The sequence below is a fragment of the Talpa europaea genome, assembly GCF_964194135.1.
Source record: "Talpa europaea genome assembly, chromosome: 6".
NCBI classification, from domain to species: Eukaryota; Metazoa; Chordata; class Mammalia; order Eulipotyphla; family Talpidae; genus Talpa; species Talpa europaea.
This window is the reverse complement of record NC_140072.1, coordinates 89,069,985-89,097,428: the sequence shown is the minus strand read 5'-3', so window position 1 is coordinate 89,097,428 and position 27,444 is coordinate 89,069,985. Positions and strand designations below refer to the sequence as shown.

The following is a 27,444-nucleotide window of genomic DNA, read 5'->3' as shown; positions in this document are numbered from 1 at the left end:
AGGTCATTTTGGAAATCCTGAGCTTTCTGTAAATGTAGCTACTTTCATTTGTTTCCACTATTAGCATACCAAAATAAATGGACATACTAGAGTTCCTTGCACTGTAAAATTTATCTAACATATACAATAAAAATTTTTATTCATTTTAGGTCTCGCTCCTTTGGTCTACTTGTCAGATGAATGCCATAATTTTTTGGCAGTAAAGTTTTGGATAGATCTTAATGAAGACATTATGAACCCTCACATGTTAATTGCTGCAAGCAACCTCCAGTGGCGACCAGAATGCAAATCAGAAATTCCTATTCTATTTGCTGGAGATTTTTCCATGTTTTCTGCCAGTCCAAAGGAAGGACATTTTCAAGAGAAATTCCATGAAATGAAAAAGACTATTGAGGTAAAATTAGTATTGAACACTACCACTCATTTTGGTATTTTCCTTTTTGATGGTTAGTTATCAAGGAAGTGGTGACTAGTAAAAATTGGATAGTCAAAGTTAACATAAGGTGGCATTGTCATGTATTAATTGCTCATGAAACTGAGGAGATGGGGGATAACAGTTACTGAGAAGAAAAGAACGATTTTCAGGGAATTATCACAATGGTCAGAACTACAGACCATGTGGGCAAACTGGAAATTTACACATTAAATTAAGTTACTTGTGGTTCATAGTAGTTACCAGTGTAATTAGACACCAAATTTACATTTTTAAACTCCAAATCTGGTATTTTATACAGTTTATAGATATATTCAATTTTAAATAATCCTTAATAGAACACTACATTTATTTTCTCTAGATCATAGGGAATGCATTTTGTGCTTATGTCTATACATAATGTCTATACATTATATAATATTAGCTAAAGTTTTTTGAGTGCTTGTTATCTATCAAGTCTTGTTTTATGTCTGTCCATTTAATTCTCCACCAAATTTATAAAGTAGGGAACTGTTTTTACATTTTTCAGTAAGAAGCATAAAGGTTAAATCACACAAATTGGTAAAACCAGAATTCATATTTATACCATCTAAAAGCAGAGCCCAAATTATTTACTATGCAGTGCTGCCTCCCAATAAAATTTCTTAAATTGCTAACTAATAATCGATAAAATTTATGTTATATTTAAATACATTAGAATAGCAAGCTATATAAAGCAAGTTTGTGTAATATTTTACCTAAAGACTCAATACACATTGTAAGAATAACACTCTGATTTATATGCTTTCTAATTTGAGGGGCAGATGGTTTACATTCATTATTTGGCTGCTGTACAGAGTACCTACTATTTACATTCCAAGTTTTCTCACAAATAATTCAAGGGCAGTTCAGAGACACCTAACTCATTTACATAGTATTTTGAAGTTTTAGGAAATGTTTTCATGAATTAAGTTAAACCATTTGAAATTGTTGGTAACCATTTATGACTTCTGAACCAGCTATTGCATGTGGTTTAGCTTACACATTATTTCAATTAATTCTTGAAACAGATATGAGGCAGTTCTCTCATTTTACTACTAATCAAAGGAAAACTTTAGATATTAGATGATTCATGGTGTTAGGTAATAAATAGAGCTGGAGCCCCCATCTTTTACCTCCATGTCCAGTACCTTCTTGCTAATTGAACTGGATGGTTGAGAAGATCTCTTATCTTTTTTCTTTTCCTGACATATACACACATACTTCCTTTCTCCCTCCAACAATTAAGTTCCTTTCATTTCTGGTTTTGTTTTGTTTTTTGCACTGGCATGTTTTTCTACAGTGGCAATATCGTTCTGGTTTTTTTTGTCTGTATTTTTTATTTCTGGCTTTAAAGGTAAGCCTTTCTGAAAACAGGAATGTGTGGGTTTACATTTTATCAGTTTTTCCAATCTGTTTTCTTAGAATATTGAAGTATTTTGCAATGATGCAGAAAACAAGCTTATGCGTATACTTAATGCAAATGATCCCAAGTTTTCCACCCCGACTAAAAACTGTACTTCAGAGCCACATACTACTCAAACAGTCCTTGGAACAGGAAGTAAGTTTCTGGTAAGTTATGTAAATTTAATAAGTTTTATAACTACTACATATGGAGACAATATATTCTGGTGTATATCTAGAATAAACATGGTAAAATGTAATTTAACTTAATATAGAAAATATGGTTATCTGGAAATTCTATGTTATTAAAACTAGAATGTAACCTTCTTTGAGGGCAAATTTTACCAACAAGTGTTTTCATTTTTAGTATTCCAAGTATTAGTGTTTTGAAAGAACTCTATGCCTGTGTCCTTTTGCTAGGAGAACTATTTTAACAATTAGGGTTATTTCTAAGCTCAACTTAACTCTTTAAATCACAACTGCAAATCAAGCCAAAATTTATAATATTGGCTAGTGCCATTTGCTAAGTATATCTGCAGAGCTCATTTAATTTTCACAACCCTATTAGATAAAAATTACAAAAAATATGGCATAGAAAGGTTAAGCAATTGCCTAACATCACAAAGTTAGAAAAGTAGATATTAGAATCCAGGAGGTCTGTGTTCTTAAATTGGTTCTTAAAATATTTATCTTTATTTAATCTGTTACTAATAAAAAAGATTAAAGCACAAGTTATGTCTTCCACCTGTTTTTTTGTCTTTAACAGCAAGTAGTCTTCATCTTTCTTTGTATATCATTGCTATAGCCTCTTATACAAAACTATCATAATGATTTCATGAAACTCTCTTGAAAAATCTGACCTATTATTAGCCACTGGGGAAGTGAGAATATATGTGGTACTGGTGGTTTAAATAGTGAAAAGCTTTTTTTATATATTAGTACATAATTATATATGCTACTTTTTTTAATTAATTTATATTTTTATTAGGTGTCTCCTACCAATAGGGAGTTGATTTATCGAACTCCAGTATCCCTTTGTAAGCCAAAAGGAAAGTCTGTTTCCACACCTGTATTAGCCCAAATTACTTCAAAAGAAGAAAAAGAGATTGATGACCCCAAAAACTGCAAAAAGAGAAGAGCCTTGGATTTCTTAAGTAGAGTGCCTTTACCTCCACCTGTTAGTCCCATTTGTACATTTGTTTCTCCAGCTGCACAGAAGGCATTTCAGCCGCCACGGAGTTGTGGCACCAAATATGAAACACCTATAAAGAAAAAAGAATTGAATTCTCCTCAGCTGACTCCACTTAAAAAATTTAATGACATTTCTCTTTTAGAAAGTGATTCAATAGCTGATGAAGAACTTGCATTGATAAATACCCAAGCCCTTTTGTCTGGTTCAGGAGGAGAAAATCAACTTACTAGCGAATCCACTAGGACTGCTCCCACTAGTTCAAAAGATTTTCTTGGACCAAAAAGACATTATACTAAATTGGTGATCAAAGAACAGGAGAATTCCCAAGCCATTACTGAAGAACATGAGACTAATATGCAGGACGTGAGTACAATAAAAAATATTTCCAAGAGATTGCAAAGGCGACAAAAACGAAAATGACACTAAGCTATTGACTCTTAACCTTTCCAGTTTGTAAAATATATAATTTCAAATTACATATCAGCATTTGTTTACTAAGAAATGGAAACTTTTCCAGATTTATGTCAGTGCTTGTATACCATTAGAATGTTCTTTGTCTGCTTCTATAGTGATACTTTTATTTCATTTGTCTTAAAACTGTGTATTTATTAACTAATCAAGAAAAAATTATGACTGGATTTGATTACTATAATATTTTACAAACAAAAAGGAAACATACCTCTTTTTTAGAATTGTGTCCTTAATTAAATGAACTACATTTAAAAGTACAGGCATTTTGGCTTAATTCCTTTTAGCTTAGTTCACATTTTAGGTTTTGTGTGTGTTGGTTTTTTTAAGAGGTAACCCACTATGAATCAGTTTTCCTAATGCACTCATTGGTTCACTAGTTCCATCCTAATCAAAAGTCAAGTTGAGTGAGACATTACAGGGGTGTTTTCTTTTCACCAATTCTTCATCCTTAAGTCAGCATGACTACAAGGAAAATAGAACCTTCAATTAATTCTTTTTATGGCATCCAATATGATCTCGTAAACTGTTTCAGTTAAAAATTTAAATATTTTAAATCAGAAGCAGATTTCATAGTGGTTTTTTTTTTTAAAAAAACAACAGGATTATCTGGACCACAACTTGAAGAGAAAATCTTTCTTTTAAATTGACATTGATTCTATATATATGTTTTGTTTTTTAACGCTATCACAGAGCTCAGCAAGTACTCTATTTTAAACTTACTCTTTTCTAACCACCAGAGCAGAAGATAATAGTTTAATTTATGATATTCTTATTCGTTACTTTCTTACGTTTGAGAAGAGAAAGCAATTCTAATGAGCTAATAGCATGGGGAAGCTCATATGCCATAAATTTATACATTTTCAAATCTAAATATAAACATATTTCAAAGTCAGGAATAAATCCTTTTAAAAAGCAATTTGTTTTCTTAACTGTGCCTTCATGATTCTTCTCACTTCTAAAAAGCATTTACATAATATTTCATTCTGCTATTCCTTTTAACTTAAATGTTCTGCCATTTTTATTAATGAGATTTTAAATTTTGTTCATAAAAAAATTTTGTTTTCACATCCTAATAATTTCCCTGCTGATTATTCCCACTCTACAATATAGAATAAAACTTGAGTCTCAGGTGAACAGAGGGAATTATAAAAATTGCCCTGTTTTTTGAATCCTAGAAAAATTGAACTGCTTTTACTTCCTCCATTGTTCATTACTATCTAGATTATCCATTATAGAGAGACCTAATGCACAAACTAGGTAAATTATTATAAGGTTTAATTATAAACTATGTATAAAGTTCATACATAGTTCAAACTTCATACAGCTTCAAACTATGTATGAAGCTTAAGTGTATGTTGATATTAGTACCCCCGAAATTAACAATTTAATAATTTAGAGTCAACCATGTACACGGCATAAGGGATAAATGGTAAAAGCAATTCTTGTTACTTAGTATTCAGCGGTCACTTAATGCGACCCTATTTTGTACACAAAACACTATGCCAACTTTATGAAACAGGTAATAATACACAAAACAATACAAATCAATTTTGAGTGTTTAAAAAAATAGTATAAAGTCAGGTGCTATGGGATTTGAAAAAAAAATAGTTTATTTCTGACTGCAAATGAAATTGGAACATTTAATCAATTTTTTTTATGCCGCCAAAGTAGATATTTCAGGAATCATATAAGGAAAAAGTGGCAAGTAGCTCAGGGAACTATTCTGCTGAACTCTAGAATAGCTCTCAATCTATAACCTATAGTCACTTCTTTAAAGATTTATTTATACAAGAACTGGGGTACAGGCCAGAGATGTGGGAGGGTGAGAGAATTCACCAGAGACATAGAGGGGAGTAGAACAGGCAGACAGACCGAAAACACTGCTGAGGGAAGCGGCAGGAGAGGTCTGCTGTGCCATGTGGGTATCTCCCTGGCCAGACGGGAATCGAGCCCGCACTGTAGAGGCTGCAGACAGCTTCACAGTGCTGCACTCAACCTGCTGCGTCACCGGGGAGGCCCCACGTATAGTCACTTCTTAATAGTGATCACTCGGCACAGGTGAACCAGGAGGCCTAAGTAGAAAGTCTGACCTAAATGGGGAAGGCGTAGATTCTAACCCTTTTGGCTGTTCCTATAGGATCAAAGGAATGTAATTCCCTTTTTGGACTCTCTGACCCTTCCTCCCCTTATTATCTTAAATGAGTTAAGCTATCTAGATTGAGCTAGTTCTGAAATAACAATACTGACTAGGAGACCCAAGATTATCTAGGCCTGAAAAAGCAGTGTTAAAAGATTACCATAATTAGATTATTATGTGTTTTACCTGGATATACAGAATTTAGTAAAGTAATATTTAGTTAATTAAAATTAAAGTTTGTCAGCCAAACTGTTACAGGTTTTTTCATGTTCATGAAGAAAAAAATTAGATACACTGCTATAGTCATGAGGATGTTGAGTAGATTTCAATAGTCTCAAATAATGGAATATTAAAGTAATATAGTCTTTCTAGTATATACTGATCAATGTACATAATCAAGTAATATTTATTAAAGAAGACTAGTAAATAAGATTATGATATAGGGAAACCAGTTCTTATGGTAGAATTCTGTAGGACCTAGGTAATTAAATACTTTGTTTTCAACACCACCACAACGCTTAGATTGAATGACAAATCCATAAACCAATACCATATATAATTTTTAATAACAATAAAAGCACCATTTAGTACACTTAAAATAATACTTCACAGAACATTAGAAAGAAGCTGTTGGCCAACAAAAAACAAAGCATACATCCTACATGGTCTTATCTATTATGGTCTCATAGCAAATCTGACTATAACCTGTGGAGATTTAATTTGAATTCATAAATTCCATATTGACATGAAAGGGACATTGCAGAGTTGTGGTAGAATTTTGTCTTAATGCCACATAAGACACCAAGAGCTCATTTTATAAAGGGCATGACTTTCACATATTTATATATCACCTATATCCTGGGATGCTTGTTTGTACTCCCAAACATTTACGCTGCCAACTGATTACACACATGTTTATAGGCACACATAACTTTTAAAATTGCTTGATCCTCTTAAAAACTGTTGTTTTGTAAATGTAGGCTTGTTTTATTTACACTATTAGCACAACAGCCAATGATTCAGGTTTAATCCTGTTCAAAAAAGTGGTTAAAACACAAGATGTGACTTAAATAATGACACTAATTTTCCTCAATTGTGCAACAGAACTTGACATTTTTAACAATGATAAATCACTAGAATAAAGGACTAATTTCCCAAAATGAATACGTTCAAGGACAGTATTCCTTAGATGCATACTTCCTAGTATATTCATTTTAATAGGAAATTAGTATCATTACAGCCACACATCTCACATTTTTGGATTCCTAGATTATCAAAGTAGCAATGGCACTAAAAATTTTCCTGTCTCCACTTCTCTTCCCCCGTCTTTCCAATTTTCCTGACAGAGATGAATTTCCTGAAAAAATAGATTACTTCAGAGTAAGGGGTACTAAAGCTTGTATATATCATAAATACATTGGTGTCATTATTTATGGACTGATTATGTTCTTAGGTTTCAGTTTCAAATTCCTAGGGAAACTGACTTTGTTTTATCAAACCTGCAGAATTTTCAGCATCAGACCATGCATATAGGGTCACTTGAACAAATGCTGGTTGAAGATGAATATAATGACTTCTCAAAAACTTTCAGATTTGATTTTTTACACTGTAATTAGAGCTCTGACTAAAACTGAACAAAGAATAAATACTAAAAATTGAAGTAAAAACTTCTTTAGGAAAATTTTCGGTGCCTGTAAGGTAGGCCTCTAATATCCATGGTGACAACCACCCCTTCTGTTAAAGGAGCTCTCATTTGTGAAGCCACCATGAGCCCTCCGGTTTGGAAATTCTGTGTAGGTATTCCAGTATCCTGCACCGTTGGAAGGTGATGCATTATTCCTGTCCTGGTTTCTGTTCATTCTGCTTGGTTTTTCTGCATGAAGCACACTGTGAAAGGTAACATCGTGTTCATACCGTTCTTTCATTCGGTGTATTTTTTCTCTGGGAACTCCATGAATGTTTCTTCTATGTGGAAAATAATGCAAATATTTAGTAAGTCAATATATCAGGATGAGCTACTTGTACTTTACATAGATATTACATAGATATGCACTCCCTACTCTCAGGATTTAACACTGACAAAAGCCTAACATCTTGTTGAGCAATTCTCTTTCAGGCCCACTCCTATTTTCATGCTGCCCTGCATACCCCCAGACTACCCTGAGGCTAGCAAGAAGCTAAAGGTTCAGAAATGCTTTATTTCTGGAAATCTCAATTCTGTGCATCAAGACATAGAGGCCTCCACAAAATATTTTTATTGTATGTTTTACTATTAATCATGCATATATCATCTATTTATGTCCATTGGTCTTAGATGCTGCTACATGCTTATAAAAACATTTCTAGATGCCTCTTAAATTCTAGAGGATCTGAGAAATAACTAGGGATATAGTTAGAAATGTAATTACCAGAGATTCCAACTACAGAAGAGGGTCCATGAACAAGGAATTTAAGAACTACCTCAGGTAATTCTAATAGCAGTAGTCCACAGACCCACTTTGGAAACACTATCTTTTATAACCATAAGAATGAACGAGCCTCATTCCTAAAAAGTAAATTCTGATCTCACTGGTTACTTTATAAATCATTAGCTTCATCAAATAACACAAATGGTGGATCTCAAACCACACATTCAGTAAGTTAGTAGTATTACGACATTTACTGCTTTATAAATTAGAAGCAGCATCTAGACCATAAGTGAACTACAGACTGTTCAATATCTAAAAATATTTAGCCTAAATGCAAAAAAATCACTGACATGTGCAATCCCATGCAGAATAAAGAGTTTTTAAATGTTCATAAATGAAGAAGCATTTTAGCAAACTGTTAAATGTGTGCTTTTAAAGGATCAAGTCCAAGCCAAGATTTAGCATTGTATTAGAAAACAGACCCAAGTCTAAAGTCTTTACATTAATAATTCCAAAGTTATCAATTTCCAAGAATTACCATGTCTGGCCTGAAAACTACCATGTCCATTTCCAGCCTGAAAAGATTCTTTTGTTCGGTCTGAAATACCTGAAAATAGCAGGATACATAATGAGGAACTAGAAAAACAAAGAAGTACCTTGCTAACTCTTGAACGTTGAATTTCCAGCGAGTGTCAGGTTCTCGGAATATAACTTCATAGTTATTTTCAAGTGCCTGATTTTTCAAAAGTACATAAAACATTGAAGACATGGTATGTATGTTTGGGAATGCGTATGCTGCCATTTAACATTTATTACAAATCTTCTCTAAAATTTCTCACTTTACCAGTAATCCACTGACTGTCTTAATTTATCTTAATGCATACAGTTGGTATGTTTCTGTATTTAGCCATTCTGATTATATTATGGCTCCCAGTGACAAATTTTAGTCAGTTTTATCTACTATGTAGGAAAATTAAAAAGATTCTTTGTTTTGGACATTTTTTAAAATAGGCAGCTGAACTAATTTAAAATATCCTCTCCACAGGTATGAGTAATGAATTCAATGATTTCTCAATGTCTGCTGATAGGATTACCACAGATTTGCTGTCAAATGTCTTCTATTCCTTATGCCTTGGTTTAGGAAGTGACAGTGCCATGGGATCAGACCTTATGAAAAGAAAGTGATTTCCACATACTTTACTCTCTCCTCCAAAAGTAGCTTCCCCTGCTATGTAATACAGTTGATTCAATGTGCTGTGCCCCATTCCCTTGAGTTTAGAAAACTACTTAGTTTCCATATAGATACCCAGATATTCTTCACATTCCTACATTGACTAAAACTTTTTCTTATCTCAAACTGAACTTTCTATTATCAATATTGGTTACTGTATTAGAAAATAGAGAATGAAAGGTGCTAAGTAACAAGAGTTCCTCTTCTTCAGATGAACACTTCTAATTAGGAAAGATTATCACATATAGAAAATATCTAATTTTGGGGTCTTACTAGCTGTGGATGGCTGAAAGTGATTGTAAATAGCCAGAAAATAAAAATTAAAATGATTTCCCTTAGGCCACTCAGTTTATCTCTATCTAATTCTTGATTTTTGAGCTGTGCCTTATTAATTTGACTCTTCATGTGCCTGCTCGTTTCTCTCCCGAGAGGCCTATCAGGTCAGGAAACTGAAGTAACCACAAAGTTGATATTCATTCTTTCCTACTTTCACCAAAGTCCCACAAACTTGAGTGTATGTAAAACTGATGAGAAGTATAGTTAGGGGAAAGCACACCTGTATGTAAGCTATTTTGCCCAATATGTGCAAAGAGGCCTAAAGCTAGACTACCATCAGTTCAGTCTTGGAGATAATTCACTTTATTATTAGTCAAGTAGAATTATGTGTGACAAAAAGGGAAGATTCTGCTATCTTCCTCCTGCCCCACTATATTTCTGGATATTTTCTCCTTTCTATACCTAATCCTAATAGGGAATGGAAACTTGTTAACATAGAGATGAAATATGTCTGAACAAAGATCAGACATTTCAAAATATAAAATGTATATATTGTTTTGTCTTCTTATTCTGACAATAGAGTACTGAGGTATCTTTATGTCTATTTTTATTTGTCTTCTGGTACCTTAGTAAATTTACAGGGTTAATCCTAAATCTATTCTTAAACTGAAAAATTCTGTTGCCCTGGAACTCCCATACAAAGCAATGAAACCCCCAGCTTGCCAGTGACAATAGAGCATCATCGAGTTCAATGTTTCTGTGCAGGCACTAATGGATGCTCCTATATAAGCCTTCCCTTAAGAAGACAACCAAACAGAAAAGCTATCAAGAGTTCAGACCAACAACTATTTTAAAGTTGTACTCTAAGTGATCTTAGCATCTCAGCAAATTCCAGCCATTGAACAGCAGAGAAACACTAGAATAAAACCTGAGAGAACTACTGTTAATAAATATGAGATCATGGAAGATCAGAAAAAGGAAAGAACAAGTGTTTCAACTTCTCACAAAATGTCCATAACTGAAAATTCAGAATGATACTTCTTCCTACCATGACTGCATAGGGCTTCATTTCCCAGGCGTGGAGGTTGGTATTATCAATAATAATGGGGGATATGCCATTCCTCATTGCTTTTCTTGCTGCAACACAATGTTATATAACAGTGAACAACATGCAATAATCAAAGAGAAGGATGAGTGTACTCCACATTTTGTTATTTTTATTACAGGATGTCCTCATTACACAACTTTAATGCCACCTATTTCAGAACCCATTATCAATAATATTCTGTTTCCTGGAATCTAGGGAGGTTAATGGCAGAACTTTGGGTTAAGCTCCTTTCATAAAACATTCATTTTGCAGCAGCTACAATCTATGTGCACAATAGGATTTCCCAGGAGTTTGGAAAGGAATTTGTCACCTCTTCTCTGGTTCCATTCATGAGCTTCCTCCAGGAAGTCAGGATTGAATTCGTAGGCACCATCTTCCCTGAAGAAAAAATCATCCGTGCTGAAAATCAGGGCTCTGGGAAAGTCCTGTTGCAATTGTCTGGAAAGTGGGGAAATAAGAGATTATTTTTTGACTGTGCAGAGTCATAACAGAAAGTACTTCCTTCCATCTCTAACAGTTAGCTGCTTGTAATGATGAGACCACCAGGTTTTGAGTTGTTGACATTCAATTTTAAAAAGCAAGGCAATTATTCTCTCTAGACAGTACTACTCCTAGTAGCCAGAAAGGGCTGGAAGCTGACTAAGTGTTTCAACTCTTGAAATTAAGTGCTGGTCATCTTGTGTGTGCCAACCCTACTGGATAACATTTACATGTTAACATGTAAATGTGGACTATCAGGTCAGGAAACCACAAAGTTGATATTCACTGTTAACAGTGACCTACACCAACTGGGAAAAGAAAGAAGAACAAGAAGAGAAAAAAAAGGAGATCTAATATTCCAGATGTCTTCCTTATCCCCTCTATTACTTTCTCAAAATATGAAAATTCAGAGAAACACCATCACTGAGTGCCTCTTTAAAGAAAAAAAAAAAAAGCTGTATTAAATTATATACAAAATAACTTCAAAAAGATGCTGCCACTTGAAATCCATATTCAGACTTATTTGGAAGAAGACAGATACTAAGTCATAGCTGTGACTGGGGGACTCTCCAAGGCCCCCTTCCCCACCTGTAAAATTTGAGGATAATGTCACTCTGTCTAGATTACGATAATGACCTAATACCATGGGAAGCACCTAGTGTAGTGCCTGACACAATGAATGTTTCTTTTTCACTATAGCATTCACCAGTCCAATTCTAACTTCAAAACAAATTTAACTGGCAAACAGAAAATATGACCAAATGTGGCCCTGCTCAGAATAAAAAGATATTTAAAACTTGGAAGGAAAAAAAATTTGGAAAATGAAAGGGCACAAAATACAAAGAGAAAGCAGAGTTGTTCAATTCTTTTTGATGGGGACAAGGGTGATAGGGTCTCTGTTGAGAAGAATTATCTTTCATGAGGAAAGAACAGAATATACAAAAGGCACCAGAGCCACACATAATGAGCCCCTGCTCTAAAAGACCTGGTTCAACTCTTGACTCTTCTACTATCTAATCATGGGACTCTTAAGTTTTCAAGACTGAAAAATACAGATCATAATTTCTGTCTAATCAACCAAGCTTCTGGTAAGGCTCAAATGATGTAAGGTATGGGAAAACATGCAAATGGTAAAGCACCTAAGAAATGTAGAGCACTGTTATTTTAATAATGATAACAAGTGCGTTTCAAATTTACTAACCCAGGCTGTTTACATGCCTTGTAGTAGTCAAGTACAGTGGAATGCAATCTTGCAATTACTGCCAGTAAATCAGAGAGTATTGTAATGAATGAGAAAGATGAAAGACCACAATAAAGCAAATTCCTTAGCTTTCAAAAAGAGTAAACATGTGCCAGAAACAGAAAACAGATACATATCTGTCAAAATTCTTGATGGCATTTAAAAAGCAAGCAGGATAGATAGCTGAAAAAGGAATTCCAAACTAAAACATTTTTTTTTTTTTGATGGGCTATTGTGGTAAACAGGGAAAACCCATGAACATAATCTTAAATCTTTAAACAGGAATCTGTAGGTCTCTTGATGGGCTTGTGAGGAAATGTGGGTCAGCAGATATTATATTTTAATACCCAAAGAATATTAATTATCCAACTCATTAAACATTTATTGCACACTTAACAAGTGCCAAGTACTATAAAGTGCATTTATTTAAAAATAAAAAGTTGCTTTCAAGGAATTCACAGCTTAGCCAAGAAGTCAGATTGCTGCACAGCTGACTTCACACACAGTGAGAAAAGCTGAGTAAGAGAATTACGAAGAACTGGGGGTGAGGATCAAGTTCTGACGGAAAAACACTATAAAGAAATTGCATTTGACTTGGACCTTGAGGGATGAGGCAAAGTGGTTCTTGGGGAAGGAGTTAAGAACAATGGTGGTAAAAGGAAGAAGCTAATGCTTAGGTTCTTATGAACAAGTGACTCTAAGGGAAAACGAACAAAGACATGAAAGCTTAAAAATGGCAAATCATGTTTGAAACACTTCGATTCTGAGTGCCATACCAGTTAAAGAGAATGTGGCAAGCTGCAGTATGTCCAATATGACCATATAAATATAAGGCCCAAAAACCATGGCAACTATGTCAGATGAGCAAAGATTATTAAAGAAAGTGATGCATTTAAGACGAGAACAGATGATAGAAGTGTTACTTGAGGATAGTAATCCTCAGAGGCTGGGAAGTCCGTTGTATGGAAAGGGAATGAATTTATTTTGTGGGTCAGCAATTTGGGTTGGGCATGACTGGGCGGTTTAGCTGGTCTTGCTTGGGACCACTCAAGCAGGGATATCATCTGGCAAGAGGAGGGCTGAATATAAAGCAGACATCACTCACAAGTCCACCTGTGCCTGCTGTCAGCTGGCTTGTGATCACGTGACCTCCCATCCTAAAGGAGGATGAGCCAGGCCTCTTCACTGACTATTGTGTTTCCAGATGACTAGTGTGGAAGTACCACAGTCAAGACCAGTCACTATCCTGGCCCACACTGAAGGGAGAGGTTCAAAGAAAACTGACCATTTTTAAATCTACCACAGACAGAGAAAAGCGAGGTGATGAAAACTATAAAGATTTGATGAAATTTGCACAGTTTCCATATAAGTGTCTTTTCTGACAATAAAGATGCTCAAACTGAAAAGCCAAAATCATAAACCCAAAGTTTAACTTCCAATGCGAGCTATAATAAGGACCCCTTCGAAAAAAATCTAAGGGCAGCACTGAGTGCATTTTCAGGTATGTACATTTTATATTTGTGAATACTTTAATTTTTTTTAATTTATAGTCATCAATGTTATCTAGTCTAAGGAATGAAAGTGAAGTTTGGAAATTAAACAAAATGTGTAATTTAAGCAACTATGGAAATTAGTTCTAAGATTTTTTTTTCCTTGATCCTACATGCCTTCTAAATATGGTCCCATTTTTCTACTATGTGTGCCACTCGTAAGATTGGTTTTGTTTAGCCTTATCTGCTCTTACTTCCCCCCTTTATGGGTGATATTACAAGTTAATGCTCTGCAATGTTCCCTTTAGAAAAGCTATAAGGCATGTAAATCCAATTCACATTTTGTTGTATTTGAATCGTATTCCCTTGTAGAAACAAAACCAAAAGAAACAAAAACTACTGCCCTTCTTGATTACAAACGTTTACCTTAGAATAAAAGCGAAAGTGTTCAGAACCACCACAGCTCTCCACCACCAGCTCATCATTTCTCAAAACATGAACTGCAGCCTACATGATCCTCCTCACAAACTGGCAGGCCAAACTATCAGTGTTTTTCATGCCATGGGGTTTTACAGCTCAACAGAATTTAGGGTGACGGTGTCCATATGATCTTCTGATCATTCCTTCAAAAACCTGTTTTATCTTCACCTGTATATTAAAGTAGCTCTGACAGCCACAGCAGCACCTTGAATATGCAGGACAGTAAGTCTCCTAACTACATTAAGACCTGATTACATAGACAATCTTGAGACTCTAAAACTTAAGCAGAAGCAATAAATACCAGTCCATCAGCTTCAGAAGTCATGTAGATAATGCCCCAGCTCTAGCTTTCTTTATGGTGTCAGGAGCCTCATGAATTAGGGAAAATGAGAGAATGAAAACAAAAGGGAAAAAATAGACAATTACTTCCATGTAATCTTCACTTCCCCAGCTCCCCCCACCCAAATTTATTTAAAATCACTGCTATGAAAGATCTCAAGTAACTAAGCTTGATTTCACAACTTATTCTTCTGTTTAGCTCTTTATTTAAAAATAGAGAACCATAGAAATATATTTAGATAGATATTCAACACTCACTCAATGACAATGTCCAGTATTACTATGTAATTTTGAGTTATACATAACCCCAACTTTTTATTATGGAAATGTTCAAACATATTCAAAAGTAGACAAAATAATCATTCCTTATGTACCCAGAGTCCACTTTCAAAGGTTATCATCATATGGCCAATCTTGTTTCATCTGCTTCATACTTAATTTCATCAAATATCCAGTGAGTGGTCAAATTTCCAAAACATTTTCCTATGGTTCGTTTCTTCAAATTAGGAGTTAAGCAAGACCCACACATTATGCTTGATTGCCAATTTTAATTATTCTATACTTTTCACTTTTTTTATTTCCATCTGAATTTTTCCCACACAATCTTATATTTAGAAAATGTTCAAATCTATAGAAATCTATACAAAAGAATAATATAGTGAACACTGCTTACCCTTCATCTCCTTTATTTAATGTCTCTAAGATGTATTTTGATGAACATTTTGAAAATAAGTTTCAGACATGACACTTTATTCCTAAATTCTGTCGAGTGTCTCCTATAAAGAAGAACATTTTCCTATATAGCAATACCATTATCACATCAAAAAATTAACATAAATTTGTAATAGCTAATGTTAATAGATTCTTTTTCTTTTAAATTTCTCTGATGGTTCCCACAAATATTTTTCATTGGCTCAAGCACTGCATTTGGTTATTATCTCTCTCTAGTATCCTTTCATCTGGACCTGTCCTCATGCCCTTTTTGGTTTCCCTGCTTGTAGAGCCTAGGTTAGCTGTTTGAAAAGGCCCCAGTTCTTTGTTTGATTGTTTCCTCATGGTTCGGTCCAGGGTAAACATTTTTGGAAGGAAAGTACAGAGGTGTTGTTTATGTACTTCGATTGCACATAGCAACAATTTTGTACTATCATGCTGAGTTTCAATCACTTGACTAAAAGATGTTGTTAGCCAGATCTCTCCATTGTAAAGTTACTTGCTTCCCTCATAATATTAAATAATGTGTATTTGGAGTGATACTGTGGGGGCCTCCCACCCCCACCATGTAGAAATCCTTTTCCCTGACAATCTCTCCCTCAGTGTTCTTCACATCCATTGCTGACACTACCCAAGTCAAATATTATATTGGGAACTGCAGAATATTGACTTTTCTCATTCTGTAATTTCTTCTATACCACATGGCATTGTCTTGTAATGAAGAGCTTTTTCCCCCTCCACTGTAAGCAGTCCTCACCATCATTCTGTATGATGTTCAAATTGTCCTAAATTTAGCCAGTAGGTTCCATTCAAGCTGGCTCCTGTCTTTGTCTACACAAACTTTTAAATATTGTTTTTCCTTTCTATTAGTAAAGAAATATATATTCACTGAAGAATATTTTGACACAGGAAAGTGCAAAAGGGGAGCGGTTCCTATATTCCCACATCTAAAACTAATTATTATTAACATTTTGATCCGCCCAGGAGATAGACAGAATCTCTCTTTTTCAAATCTATTCTTTAGTTACATAGAAACAGAAACACAGAGCATACCAAGTTTTCACCACTTATTCCCACAGATGTCCCATCTCATGAAATTTTACTTTATGATCTTTTTTATTTTCCATTTAAGTGTGATTTTCTTTACTGTCATGGGAAAGATAACATTTCCAGGAAAGAGGTCATGCAATGACAGTTTGTGACAAACCTGGGCTGGGCTTTGGAAAGTACCTCTATGCAAACCAAAAGTAAGAAAGAAGAACCAGGAAAGGCAACAAGGGAAATAGATGGTCTCACTCTGAGAATCCCTGTGAGGTACAATTCCTGTATTTCACATAGGAAATGTGGGTTTAATTTTTTCATTTATTTCAATAAACTTTTAAAAGCAGATCCACAGTGTTAAAGACCACATGGACTTCAGAGGTCACAATACCAAGAACAGAATTGCAAAAACTGACACAACATTTGCCATCAGCCAGAATACATACAAGCACCCTACACCCATCAGTCCATGTGATTTTCATAATTGCCTTTGAGCTTGAGACACAGGTTTAATAACTGATCCAAGGTCACTCAGCTAGATAGCGGTGACAGGTATTCAAAACCAAGCAGTTTGGCTCCAGATCTGCTCTTAATTACTGTGCTGTGTTGCCCGTGAGGATGTTTGACTTCTCTAGCTTTTGTAGTGGGTTACTATGACTGACACTGCTTCTATGTAAGTAGTTCATCAAGTCACTGAGTTTTTTTGAATCTACACCTCCCAGTGACTCTCCATGGTAGTCACAGTGACATGGCTCATCTCAGTCAGTGACTAATCAGTGTGAGCCTAGCACCGGAAGCCAAAATGGATATATGTAAAACCAAGGGGCAAATTCCCAACAATTGGATCTACCTAGAATGAGGGGGAAAGAGCAATGAAGAAGAATGCCAAAGATAAAAATGATTTCTCTAGCTTTCCTTTGGGAAATTTTTGCATAACACCCCGTTGCTTAATTTTCAGTCTCTTCAAAGGGCTGTATTAGGCATTTTGAGCACTTTATTATATGTTGGCTGAATTTTGCTGTAACACTGCTAAATAAACATAGACTTTTCAACCTTTATGCAAAAAAAAAAAATGAGTAAGAGATGAGGTGGGAGTTTTGCATAAGAAAAGATCTGAACAATGGAAATTTCCACCGATTTCTCTCCTTTGGATTTGCTGTTAGCTTGGGTCCTTGAGTGAGGGACAGCAGGGCCTTCATGGTGCTCAGTCATCTCCTCCACTCTCCCTGTCTAAAGGATACATCCTTCTATTCACACATTTTATATATTTTTCCATTTGACCAGAGGTCCAAAAATGTAAGCAAAATGTATGCTTGGCATCACCAAAAGTGGTTGAATGCTCTTCAATCACAGTGCCCTCTTTGTTGGGGTGCAAGTTGTTCGGAGTCCAGCTCCAGTTACCATTTTTGTCCACATAGTGAGGTAACTCTCCTAAAGCCCTTAAATAGCACCTAGGTATTCGATATCCAGCCCACCGAGGTGCACTCTGAATCACAAAAATGCTCACTTTCTCTGGAATTAGAAGAGAGAAGCAAAACCTATAGCTGTGCTCTTCGCACATCACCCTAAACCCCACCCCCATTGGATGCCTCTGTGACATTATACGTAATGATTATCAGAGAATTGTTCATGTGGATGTACCATAATTTACTTAGCCAAGGTTCTACATTAGGCATTTTAGTGCCCAACTTCAGTTATAGGCAAGATTCACTATTTTTTCTTATGTATGCTGGTCATTTAGAGATATTCTTTTGTGTCCTTTCTCTGATTGCTAATAAAACCTCCTTATTGGGGAGGTTTATCACTTATTGAATATATAAATTTTTCATTGTGCACATCAATTCTTATAATTTTGTTTATAATACTCAACATAAAAGTCAAAATTTTTTTCTAGTTACATGTATCCATTAGTTTTTACTTTCTGCCTCTGATGATATAGTTACAAGTCTTTCCCACCCCAAGATTATGTAAATAACCACCTGTTCTCTATTACATTATCTTGGTATGTGGCATTGGTTAAGAATTAACTTGATTATTTTCTTCCCATGTGGAAACCTGATTGCCCCGAAGCCAATAACTGAACAATTAATTCCCCATTGTTTTGAGCTATTTTTTATTATTAAATGATAATAATTAGTGCTGTTATTGGACTTTTAATTTTTATTTTGTTCCACTCAGCATGATAAGTTCTTCATTATCTTCTTTTCCAGTATTTTCTTAGTTTCTTGATTATATTCAGAGTTGAAAATCGCTATACACTTTTATCATCTTATTTTGTTGGAGAAACATTTCAGAACAATATCAAAACAATAGCCCCTTCCTAAGTATTTGATTTTTCTTAAATTTAGCTAAAGTTGGTTGTTCCAATAAATTATTTCTTTTCTTTTTTTTTTTAAAGATTTATTTATTTATGCATACAAGAACTGGGGTACAGGCCAGAGATGTGGGGGAAGGTGAGAGGATTCACCAGAGACAGAGCGGGGAGCAGAACAGGCAGACTGAAACACACTGCTCAGGGGAGCAATGGGCGAGTCCAGAGAGGTCTGCTGTGCCATGTGGGTCTCCTCCCCAGCTGGGGATCGAACTCATGCTGCAGTGGCTGCAGATAGCGTGATAGGCTTCGTCTTAACCCTTGAGCCACCAGGGAGGCCCTAAATTATTTTTTTTCAAGAGTGCTGACCATTAAATGAAGACTTTGGTTATATATTATCTCCCCTTAACCTCTACAATTTTATGATGTAAACATTTTCTTTAGTTTTCAGATAAAGAAACTTAGACTTCAAGAGATTAAATAACTAGCACAGGTTTACACAAGGGTGTAATACTTTGTAGGCTGCTCTCTTGTCTTCAAACAGTAACTTGGCTGGATGAGAATTTCTGAATCACAGTACTTTTCTTTTTTTATTTATTTTTTTTTAAAGATTTTATTATTTTATATTTATTTATTTATACAAGGACTGGGTACATTCAGAAGCACGGGAGGGTGAGAGAATTCACCAGAGCCAGAGCGGGAGCAGAGCAGGCAGAAGGACCGAAGCACACTGCTGAGGGGAGCAGCGGGCGGCAGGAGAGGTCTGCGCACCATGTGGGACCCTCCTCCAGTGGCCGGGGAGCAGCCGGGGATCGAACCGGCGCTGCAGAGGTGCGGGCAGCTTCGCAACCCAGTGCTCAACCGCTGCGCCACCAGGGAGGCCCACAGTACTACTTTTTTTTTTTTTTTAACAGATGTTTATAGTTCAAATTTGTTTCAGTTAGAAAGTAGGCTCAATTGCATTTAATAGAAAACTCATAGAACACTGACTTTAAAAACTATGTAGTTTTTATGTGTGTGTGTGTGTGTGTGTGTGTATATATATATACATGTATATACATGCTTATTTATAAATTGTAGTATACATATATGTATACAGTGTTATGTTTGTGAGTGTCCATATATACACATATATACAAATAGGGCTGATATCACATGGACTCAGGTGTCTGCCATCTTACTTAGCACTGGCTTGCTTCCATCCATCCATCCATCCATCCATCCATCCATCCATTCATTCTTCCATATCGTTCCTCCTGGTGAGCACCAGGTGCCATTGCAGTTTCAGCTTTCACATCATATTTGCATTTCAGGTAGACACAACAGAACCTTGAGGACAGTAGTTATATAGTTGAGCCACATTGTCATACCAAACAAAAAAGGAACCAACAAGATAATAGTAGTCAATAAACAGCTTTTGCAGTAGTCATATCGGGATAAATCTACATATTTTTAAAATTTTTAATTTTTACCACTTTAGGTCTGCAACTCAAAAAAAATGTTCTATTATATCTGTAATTGTTTTGATTCGTTTATTTATTCTCATATTTGTCTTCTATTTTGTATTTGATTTTCTGTATTATGATACTGCTCATTCCTTTCACTAATGGGCTTTAAAATTCCAGCATTCTCAAAAAAGATAAACTTATGTCTTTCCAGCAACATGGATGGAGCTTGAAAGATAATGCTAAGTGAGATAAGTCTGAAAGAGAAAGATAAGTACCAGATGATATCACTAAATCTGGAATATAAAGTAACTAAATGAATAGTCAGATAAAGACAAGCTGAAAAATTAACCCTTGAAAGCTGACTACAGAACTGAAGCACCAAGGAGGTAAGGGGAGAGAAGTTAGGACAAAGAGCGAAGGAAGCACAATGGTTTGTGGTGCTAGAATATGGGTGAGTGAGTGGTTGGTGCATTATGGTGGTAATACCTAATGGTGGTATCCAATATTACCTCAGTTAAAAATAAACTAATTATAAAAGTATAAAAATAAAATCCCAACATTTACTCTAGATTCTCTTTTAAAAGTATGTCTCATTTAGGCCCTTTAAAAAAATTACTTGTCTCTTAGACAACTCTCTTCACATTTCAAACTCCTGATCTATTTTATCTTATTTCACTGAGGAATTTTTAAGGTAAAAAAACTTTAGTATATGGAAAGCCAACAGAAATAATATAGCAAATACAAATACTGTATAGCCACCTTCTAGAGCTGATAATTATTAATTTTGTCTCCTATTTGTTCAGTTTGCTTAAAATTCAACTAACCTCCCACCATAACCCTGGCATTCTCTAGCACCTTTATCATATGTCTCTATTCCCTTTTTCAAAGCATGTTCTACCTCCTAACAAACATATAATTCCTTTATATTTTACATTTATTTCCGTACCTCTGGCATATAATGCCCACCAAGCCAGAATCTTTGTCTGTTTTGTTCAGTGATGACGCCCAAGTAGCTAGAACACTGCCTGGAGTATAGCAGGCACTCAATAAATATTTGCTGGATGAATAAATGAAGGAACATTTTTTTAGATGTATTAATGTTGATATATATTTAATCCATTATCAGCATAATAATAAACATAGCTAACATTTAATGTGTGCTTATTGTGTTCCAATATAATGGCTTTATATTTCTCATATAATGGCCAAATATACCTGTGAGGTAAGTACTTATTAACCCCATGTTACTGATGAAGAAATTAAGAGCAGTGAATAGACACAAAGTTAACATGCAAAAATCAGTTGTGTTTCCATACATTAACAACAAAACATCTTAAAAAGAAAGAAACAATCTTATTCATAGTAGCATTTAAAACAAAATATTAGGAATGAATTTAACCAAAGAGATGAATATTAAAACTAAAAGGTATCAATGAAAGAAGACAGAAATAAAAGGAAAGATATTCCATGCTCAGAAATAAAAAGAATTAGTATTAAATTGTCCATACAACACTATCTATAAATTCAATGCAATTGCTATCAAGATTCTAATCTTTTTTTCACAGGGGAAAAAAAACAATGTTAAAATTTCAATGGAACCACAAAAGACACTGAATAGCCAAAGAAATCCTGAGGAAGAAGAATAAAGGTGGAGACATCACTTCTTAATTTCAAACTATAATACAAAGCTACAGTAATCAAAACAGTAAGACATTAGCATAGACACAGAGAGCAACAAAATAGAATTAAAACTCTAGAAACAAGCCCTTGTTTATACTGTCAACTAATATTTGACAAGGGATCCAAGAATACTCAATGGGGAAAGGAGAGTCTCTTCAGAACATGGTGTTGGAAAAGCTGGCTACCACATGCAGAAGATACAGAGGTAATAAAACAGAGTTGGGACACACTAATTTTTTAGTATTCTGATATACATAACTTGTTTCAACCAGCTAAAACTCCTATGTTCAAATATGTACAAAGATTCTAAATAAGTCCAAAGAATTTTATTATCTTTTTTAATATGTCCAAAGAATATAAATAAATGTTTTCCATATCCCAGCACCTTCTAACTATAAAAACATAGAAGTGAAAATTGATTGAAATCTAACATTGATTTCAAAGACAAAATAGATCTTAATTTTAAAAACATTTGTTTCTTAAATGAAAAAATAAAAGCAGGGGGAAAAAATGAACCCACATTTATAACACTGGATCTCCTCCAACTTTTTAAAAAAATTTTTTTCTGATTTAAGAAATGCATGACCATTATAGAAAATTTGGAAAATACTGAATTTCCTAGACTCTAATACATAAGACTGTTCTACAGTTTTATGACTTTATATACAAGTATATTTTTAATAACTTCCAATTCTTCTTTCTTCCACATCATCTCCCAAAAAGCAGGGAAGGCAGCTCCACGGAGGATACAGCCTATGGGGTCCACCTATGGAGGATACAGACTATAGTCAAATATACCACACCATCTATCCTCACTGTGGGCTTCTCTCCTTGTTGAGTTGTGCCTGCTCCCTTGCTTACTTCCCATATTTCTATATAAATGCACAACCCAGCCCAAAGTACTGCCAAGAATGCTCAAAAAACTGCTAGTACCCAGCCTAACATGAAAACTCGCAGAGTCAACTTCCAGCTGCCTTGTTAACTTCAAAGCCAGGCTTCTCCCCAGTAAAACCCTAAAGTTTTACCTCAGCCAATGAACATTTTAAGCAATAGCTAATACCTCTTAAAATTCATATGGCGCTTTAAAGTCTAAATCTCCCATACATTTAATTTTCACAAGATTCCGCCAAAGTAGACTGAGCAGGTATTCTATTTAATGGGAAAGGAAACCAAGGTGCAGAGGAATTGAAAAAAGAACATAGCTAATAAGTGAAGCCATTATGTCTGGAAGGCATAAAGTGACTCCAAATTCAGAGTTCTTTAGCCATTATTAACACACCCTTTTAAGTCTGACAACTACTCAAGAGCCCGAAGTTTCGATAAATCATCTAACCTGGTCCCTTCTTAGTATTCACATATAATTAAAATGAGGCCCAGAGAAGCTAAGGTGATTGCTGGGAAGTGAATGCTCAGAGGTCCCAAACAGAAGGCCACTCGTTCAAGATGGCAGGTCTCGTCAACGAGGGCCTGAAGCTCATGGCACACCGGCAGGCAGTGGGCTAGGATCCCATTGGAGGTGCTCACAGGTGGGGCTGCTGCGAGAACACTGCAGCAGCCCATAACAACAGTCAGAAGGCCAGGCTGGACAGCACCGGACACTGGGCCAGGCAGCAACGGAGGCAACAGTACCGGGAAGCAGTGCCAGATGATCGGAGGTAGTGGCCAGCTCTCAAAGGTGACCCAGACACAGAGTGACAATCATCTGTCAACAGTGCTGGACAGCACTGGCCAGTAGTACCAGACACCAAGAGGCGGTGTCAAAGACACCAGCTTAACAGCTCTTTGTGAGTTGTTGGCCTACACCACTAATAAACAGCTCTTTGAGGCACCAGACCAAGGCTGATGATGCTCCTTTCAGGCCATGTCAGAAGCAGGGCCAGAGGCAGGTGCACTGCCAGGTCTTTGTAACCTGATCTTTCTTTGGAGGAGCAGCTGTTGATCCTTCTTTCTTCAGAGGACAGGAACAGAGTGCCGCACGCTTGTTCCTACCCTGTCTTTTATCCTCTTTCAGGGTCCCCACCCCACAAGTCCTATTGGACTGTTTTCAAGCCTAAGTGACTAATTGGACCATCAAGCATCAATCAGCCTATTCTTGTTTTTCAATCCGAATAATTAACTAGCTGATTGAACATGACTGGTTCATTCTGATCGGTCTATTCTACGATCCAGGCACCAAATATAAAAATGAAACTTGGTGCCTTCATAGACCTGACCTGCCCTCACTTCAGGGCGGGCTCATGGGCTGGTGGGCTCATGGGCTGGCGCCTCAGTGAGGCTAGAGGCATGATGTGTCTGGTACCCCTTCAGTAGGGCCGAGTATGACAATATAAAAGGATGGGTTCTGCTGGGAGCTAGTCAAGTTGACCCAGGACTCCAGGGACCTCTCTACTGCTTCTCCCTGAAGCCTTGAACCAGGGGCTGCATGCCCTGGGGTGATGTGGCAGGAGCACCACTGCTGCCTGTTGTCACTGCCAACAGCAGCCTGAGCCCCACTGGGGCCACTGATGGGGGACAGTAAAATGCCTGCCACCTCTCCCACTTGCACTGCCCATTAGCAACTACTGGGGCCAGGCGCCTGAGCCCTGAAGGCAGAAGGCTCTGGTACTCAAACCCAACTAATGCCTGGGCAGCAATCAAGCCTGGCCCACTGTGTAGTAGTCAGGTCCCTAGAAACGCCCACTCTGCCTCAGGAGCCTTAGTAATGGCTCCAAGCTCAAACCTGCCCAGGGTGGGGCTGCCCCACAGGGGGCAACTCCCAGGGAAGCTTTTAGAGTGGGCACGGTGGAGCAGAAGGGCGGGAAGCCACCACTGCTGCTGCCAGCCATCTCCAGGTCCAGTTGCCCCTGCCCAGGTCTCAGGGCTGGGGCAAAGCCAGCCATGCCCTGCACCTTGTGCAGTGGGGCTCTGGCTTCAGGACCTTGAGGAATATGCAGGCCAACCCTCTCGCTTTATAGACAGGAATGTGAGGTCCAAAACCACCTCTTCTGATACTCAATTCTGTGCACCTTCCACTCATATTACTTCCTCTCTAAGTAGTAATAAATAAATCTGGTCACAGATGTTTACTTCCTTTTTTTTGACACTCAGTATGTGAAAGGTCACAGATCAGCAAAACCACAGTGAAACTACACAGGGTGTGACGCAGCAGCTGGTAACAGATGTCCACATCAGGGCTATATCACAAAATAACTAGGGGAAGTAAAGTATCAGGCTTTCCTGCGCTCCCGCTGTTAGGATAGATGAGGGAACCCTGTGGTCCTGAATGCATGCCTGATGGCGGGCACCTGGAGTGGGGTGTGGGGCTATGTAGGTGGGCACACCTGGGCTGAGAGACTGGGCTTATAAGGGCGGCATCCCAGGGACGCCAGTGGAACAGCAGAGCGAAAGAGAGACCAGAAGGGAACCAGCAGAGAAGCAGAGGCCACGAGAGAACACCGGAGAGCCCAGAAAGACTGAGGACTCGCAAAAGGCCTGGGAGGCCAGCCAGCCTCCCGGCCCAGCTGTCTCCCGTGTACCTGGTAAATCCCAACAAAAACCTGCAAAAGCCACTGAGGCCCCTGAGGACTCTCCTCCTTCACCTGTCTGCTCGCATCATAGAGATCCTGCTCCGAGCCTTCCTGCCGCTACAATAACCAAGTTCTGCAGGGTTCCCCCATCCAGTTTGAGAGAAGGCCAAGTGAAACGTGTGCCTTGGGAATGGGCAGCAAAGGGCCCTGTGGAGTCCCCATGCCTTTCTCTGTGAAAACAGGAATATTCTTTCACCAAAGAATAAAGGTCTCTACTGCGCAAATCAGTCAAGTACCCTAATTAAAATCAGTCAAGTACCCAGGGAACAGCACCAGGGCTGGCATGGCTGTCTGACCCCAGAGGGCCCAGACTGTCCTACCACAGGTTCTGCGCATCACCCAAAGCAGCGCCTGGTTGCCAGCTGCCTCGCCTCCTCCTGGCAGCCCCCTGGGTCGGCGGCAACGCCTAGCGCTCCAGCGAGATGGGAAGCTCTTTGAGGACAAGGGACCATTCTCTAACACACACACCGCACGGCAGGCACTGCCTGCAAGGATAAGAAGCGGCCCCGACCTTCGAGAAACTTACAGAAGGATAAGCAAGAAACATGTCCAAAAACAAACGCAAGCAGGGGCCCGAGGCGCCCGGGAGGGCATGGGGGCGCGCCCGAGGAAGGTAAGCCCGCGGCTTGCAGCGACCGGTGGGCTGGGGAGGGCGGGCGCGGCGGGCGCGAGCCAGGGGGGCCGGCGTCGGCCAAGCAGAGACGGCGCCGCGTCTGCGCCACCCCGGGAGCGGCGGGGCAGGCGGGCGACGGCCTAGCAGGTGACAGCAGGCGCCGGCCCGCGGACCTCGCGCCGCCCGGGCCCCGGCAGGGCCGCTGACGCAACTGCGCGCAAACGAGTCGGGCGCCCGCGGGGGGCTGAGCGCGACGGCGAGCGCGGCCGCGCCGGCCCCTCCCCCGCGCACCTGTGCGCCCCGCGGCCGTCCAGCCCGGAGCCAGCCCGGAGCGAGCCCGCGCGGGGCCCGGCCCCGGCCCCCGCCGCCCGCGCCCCCGGCCCGGCCCCGCGCCCCTCCGCGGGGTTTCGAACGCCTGTTGACGCGCCGCGGCGGGCGCCCAAGCGCTGGCGGGCGGCCCCGCGGGCTCCGCTGCGGTGGCCGCCGGGTCCTCCCGGAGAGGACGCTGCGCGGACCTCCCGCACCCGGCGGCGAAGGCGCCCTCGGCCCGGCTGGCCCTGGGCCCGGCGGGCAGGGGCCGGGCGATCTGGGGCTGGCGCCGGGCGCAGACCCGAAGGCCGCCCTCTCGGGGGCGGAGGGGGTGCGCAGCGCCCCGGCGGCAGGACGGCCGCCCCCTCTCCGCGCCCGGCGGGCACCCGGGGCGGCCGGCAGGGGCAGAGGCCGGTCGGGGCGGGCGCCGCGGGCGCGGGCGGCTCGGGGTCGAGGTCGGGCTCGCGCGGCCGGGGTCCGCGGCGGCATTACCTGGCCAGGGTAGTTTTCCCCGAGCCCGGGAGGCCTCGCAGGAGGTAGAGGCGCTTCCTGAAGCTGTGGCGGCGCCGAGGTGTCCCGCGCGGGGGCGGCGGGGCCGGCGGCCGAGGCTGCTGCTGCCGCTTCTGCTGGAGGCTGAGCCTCCCAAAGGATTCGAGAATACTCTCCTCCATGGGTGGGGGCTGGCGGCCGGAGCCCGGGGCTCCAGTCCCTTAAGTCAGGGTCTTGGCCAAAGCTGTTGTTTTTGTGGCTCTCCGGCCATGTGATAGATGGAGGGGCGGGCGCTCCGAGCCCAGCCCCTCCTTCCCTCCCGCGCGAACCGCGCTGCGTGGGAGGGGGCGTCCCTACCTGGGGCGCTGGCGACTAGGAGGCTGACAGCAGGGGAAACAGGGCGAAAGGCCCCCCGCCCCGCGCTCTGCGCCTCCCTCCTTTGCCTCCCGGCGCCTTTGGCCCTGAAGGGAGGGATCCCCTCGGTGGGACACCTGGACACCTCACCAGCACACGCCCCCCCACAGCGTCCCCGCCCACTCCCGGCTAGGTGGAAACAACAGCTCTCCCCC

The 27,444-nt window shown here is 39.1% G+C and overlaps 2 protein-coding genes across 5 annotated transcripts in view; one reads left to right on the top strand and one right to left on the bottom strand.

Annotated features, from left to right (window-relative positions):
• The window catches only part of BRCA2 (BRCA2 DNA repair associated), a gene marked incomplete at both ends in the record, with an annotated part of 57,726 nt that extends 54,259 nt beyond the window's left edge, over positions 1–3,467 (top strand). Inside the window, 3 exons of the mRNA XM_084235487.1 lie at positions 150–394; positions 1,877–2,023; positions 2,844–3,467. Of these exons, the coding sequence (XP_084091613.1) occupies positions 150–394; positions 1,877–2,023; positions 2,844–3,467 (1,016 nt within the window). The remainder of the gene's footprint in view (positions 1–149; positions 395–1,876; positions 2,024–2,843) is intronic.
• Positions 3,468–7,361: 3,894 nt separating this feature from the next.
• Positions 7,362–27,057, bottom strand: N4BP2L1 (NEDD4 binding protein 2 like 1; the record flags this gene model as incomplete). Of its 4 annotated transcripts, none has more annotated exons than XM_084234567.1 (5): positions 7,362–7,620; positions 8,720–8,796; positions 10,619–10,707; positions 10,989–11,116; positions 26,879–27,057. In XM_084234567.1, the coding sequence occupies 5 exons, from the start codon at positions 27,055–27,057 to the stop codon at positions 7,362–7,364; spliced, it is 732 nt and encodes a 243-aa protein (XP_084090693.1). The 4 variants fall into 4 exon arrangements, with proteins under 4 accessions (XP_084090693.1, XP_084090694.1, XP_084090696.1 ...); XM_084234568.1 differs by lacking the exon at positions 8,720–8,796 and adding an exon at positions 8,602–8,670 and having other exon boundaries at positions 7,564–7,620; XM_084234569.1 differs by lacking the exons at positions 7,362–7,620; positions 8,720–8,796 and adding exons at positions 8,117–8,170; positions 8,602–8,670.
• Positions 27,058–27,444: the final 387 nt, after the last annotated feature.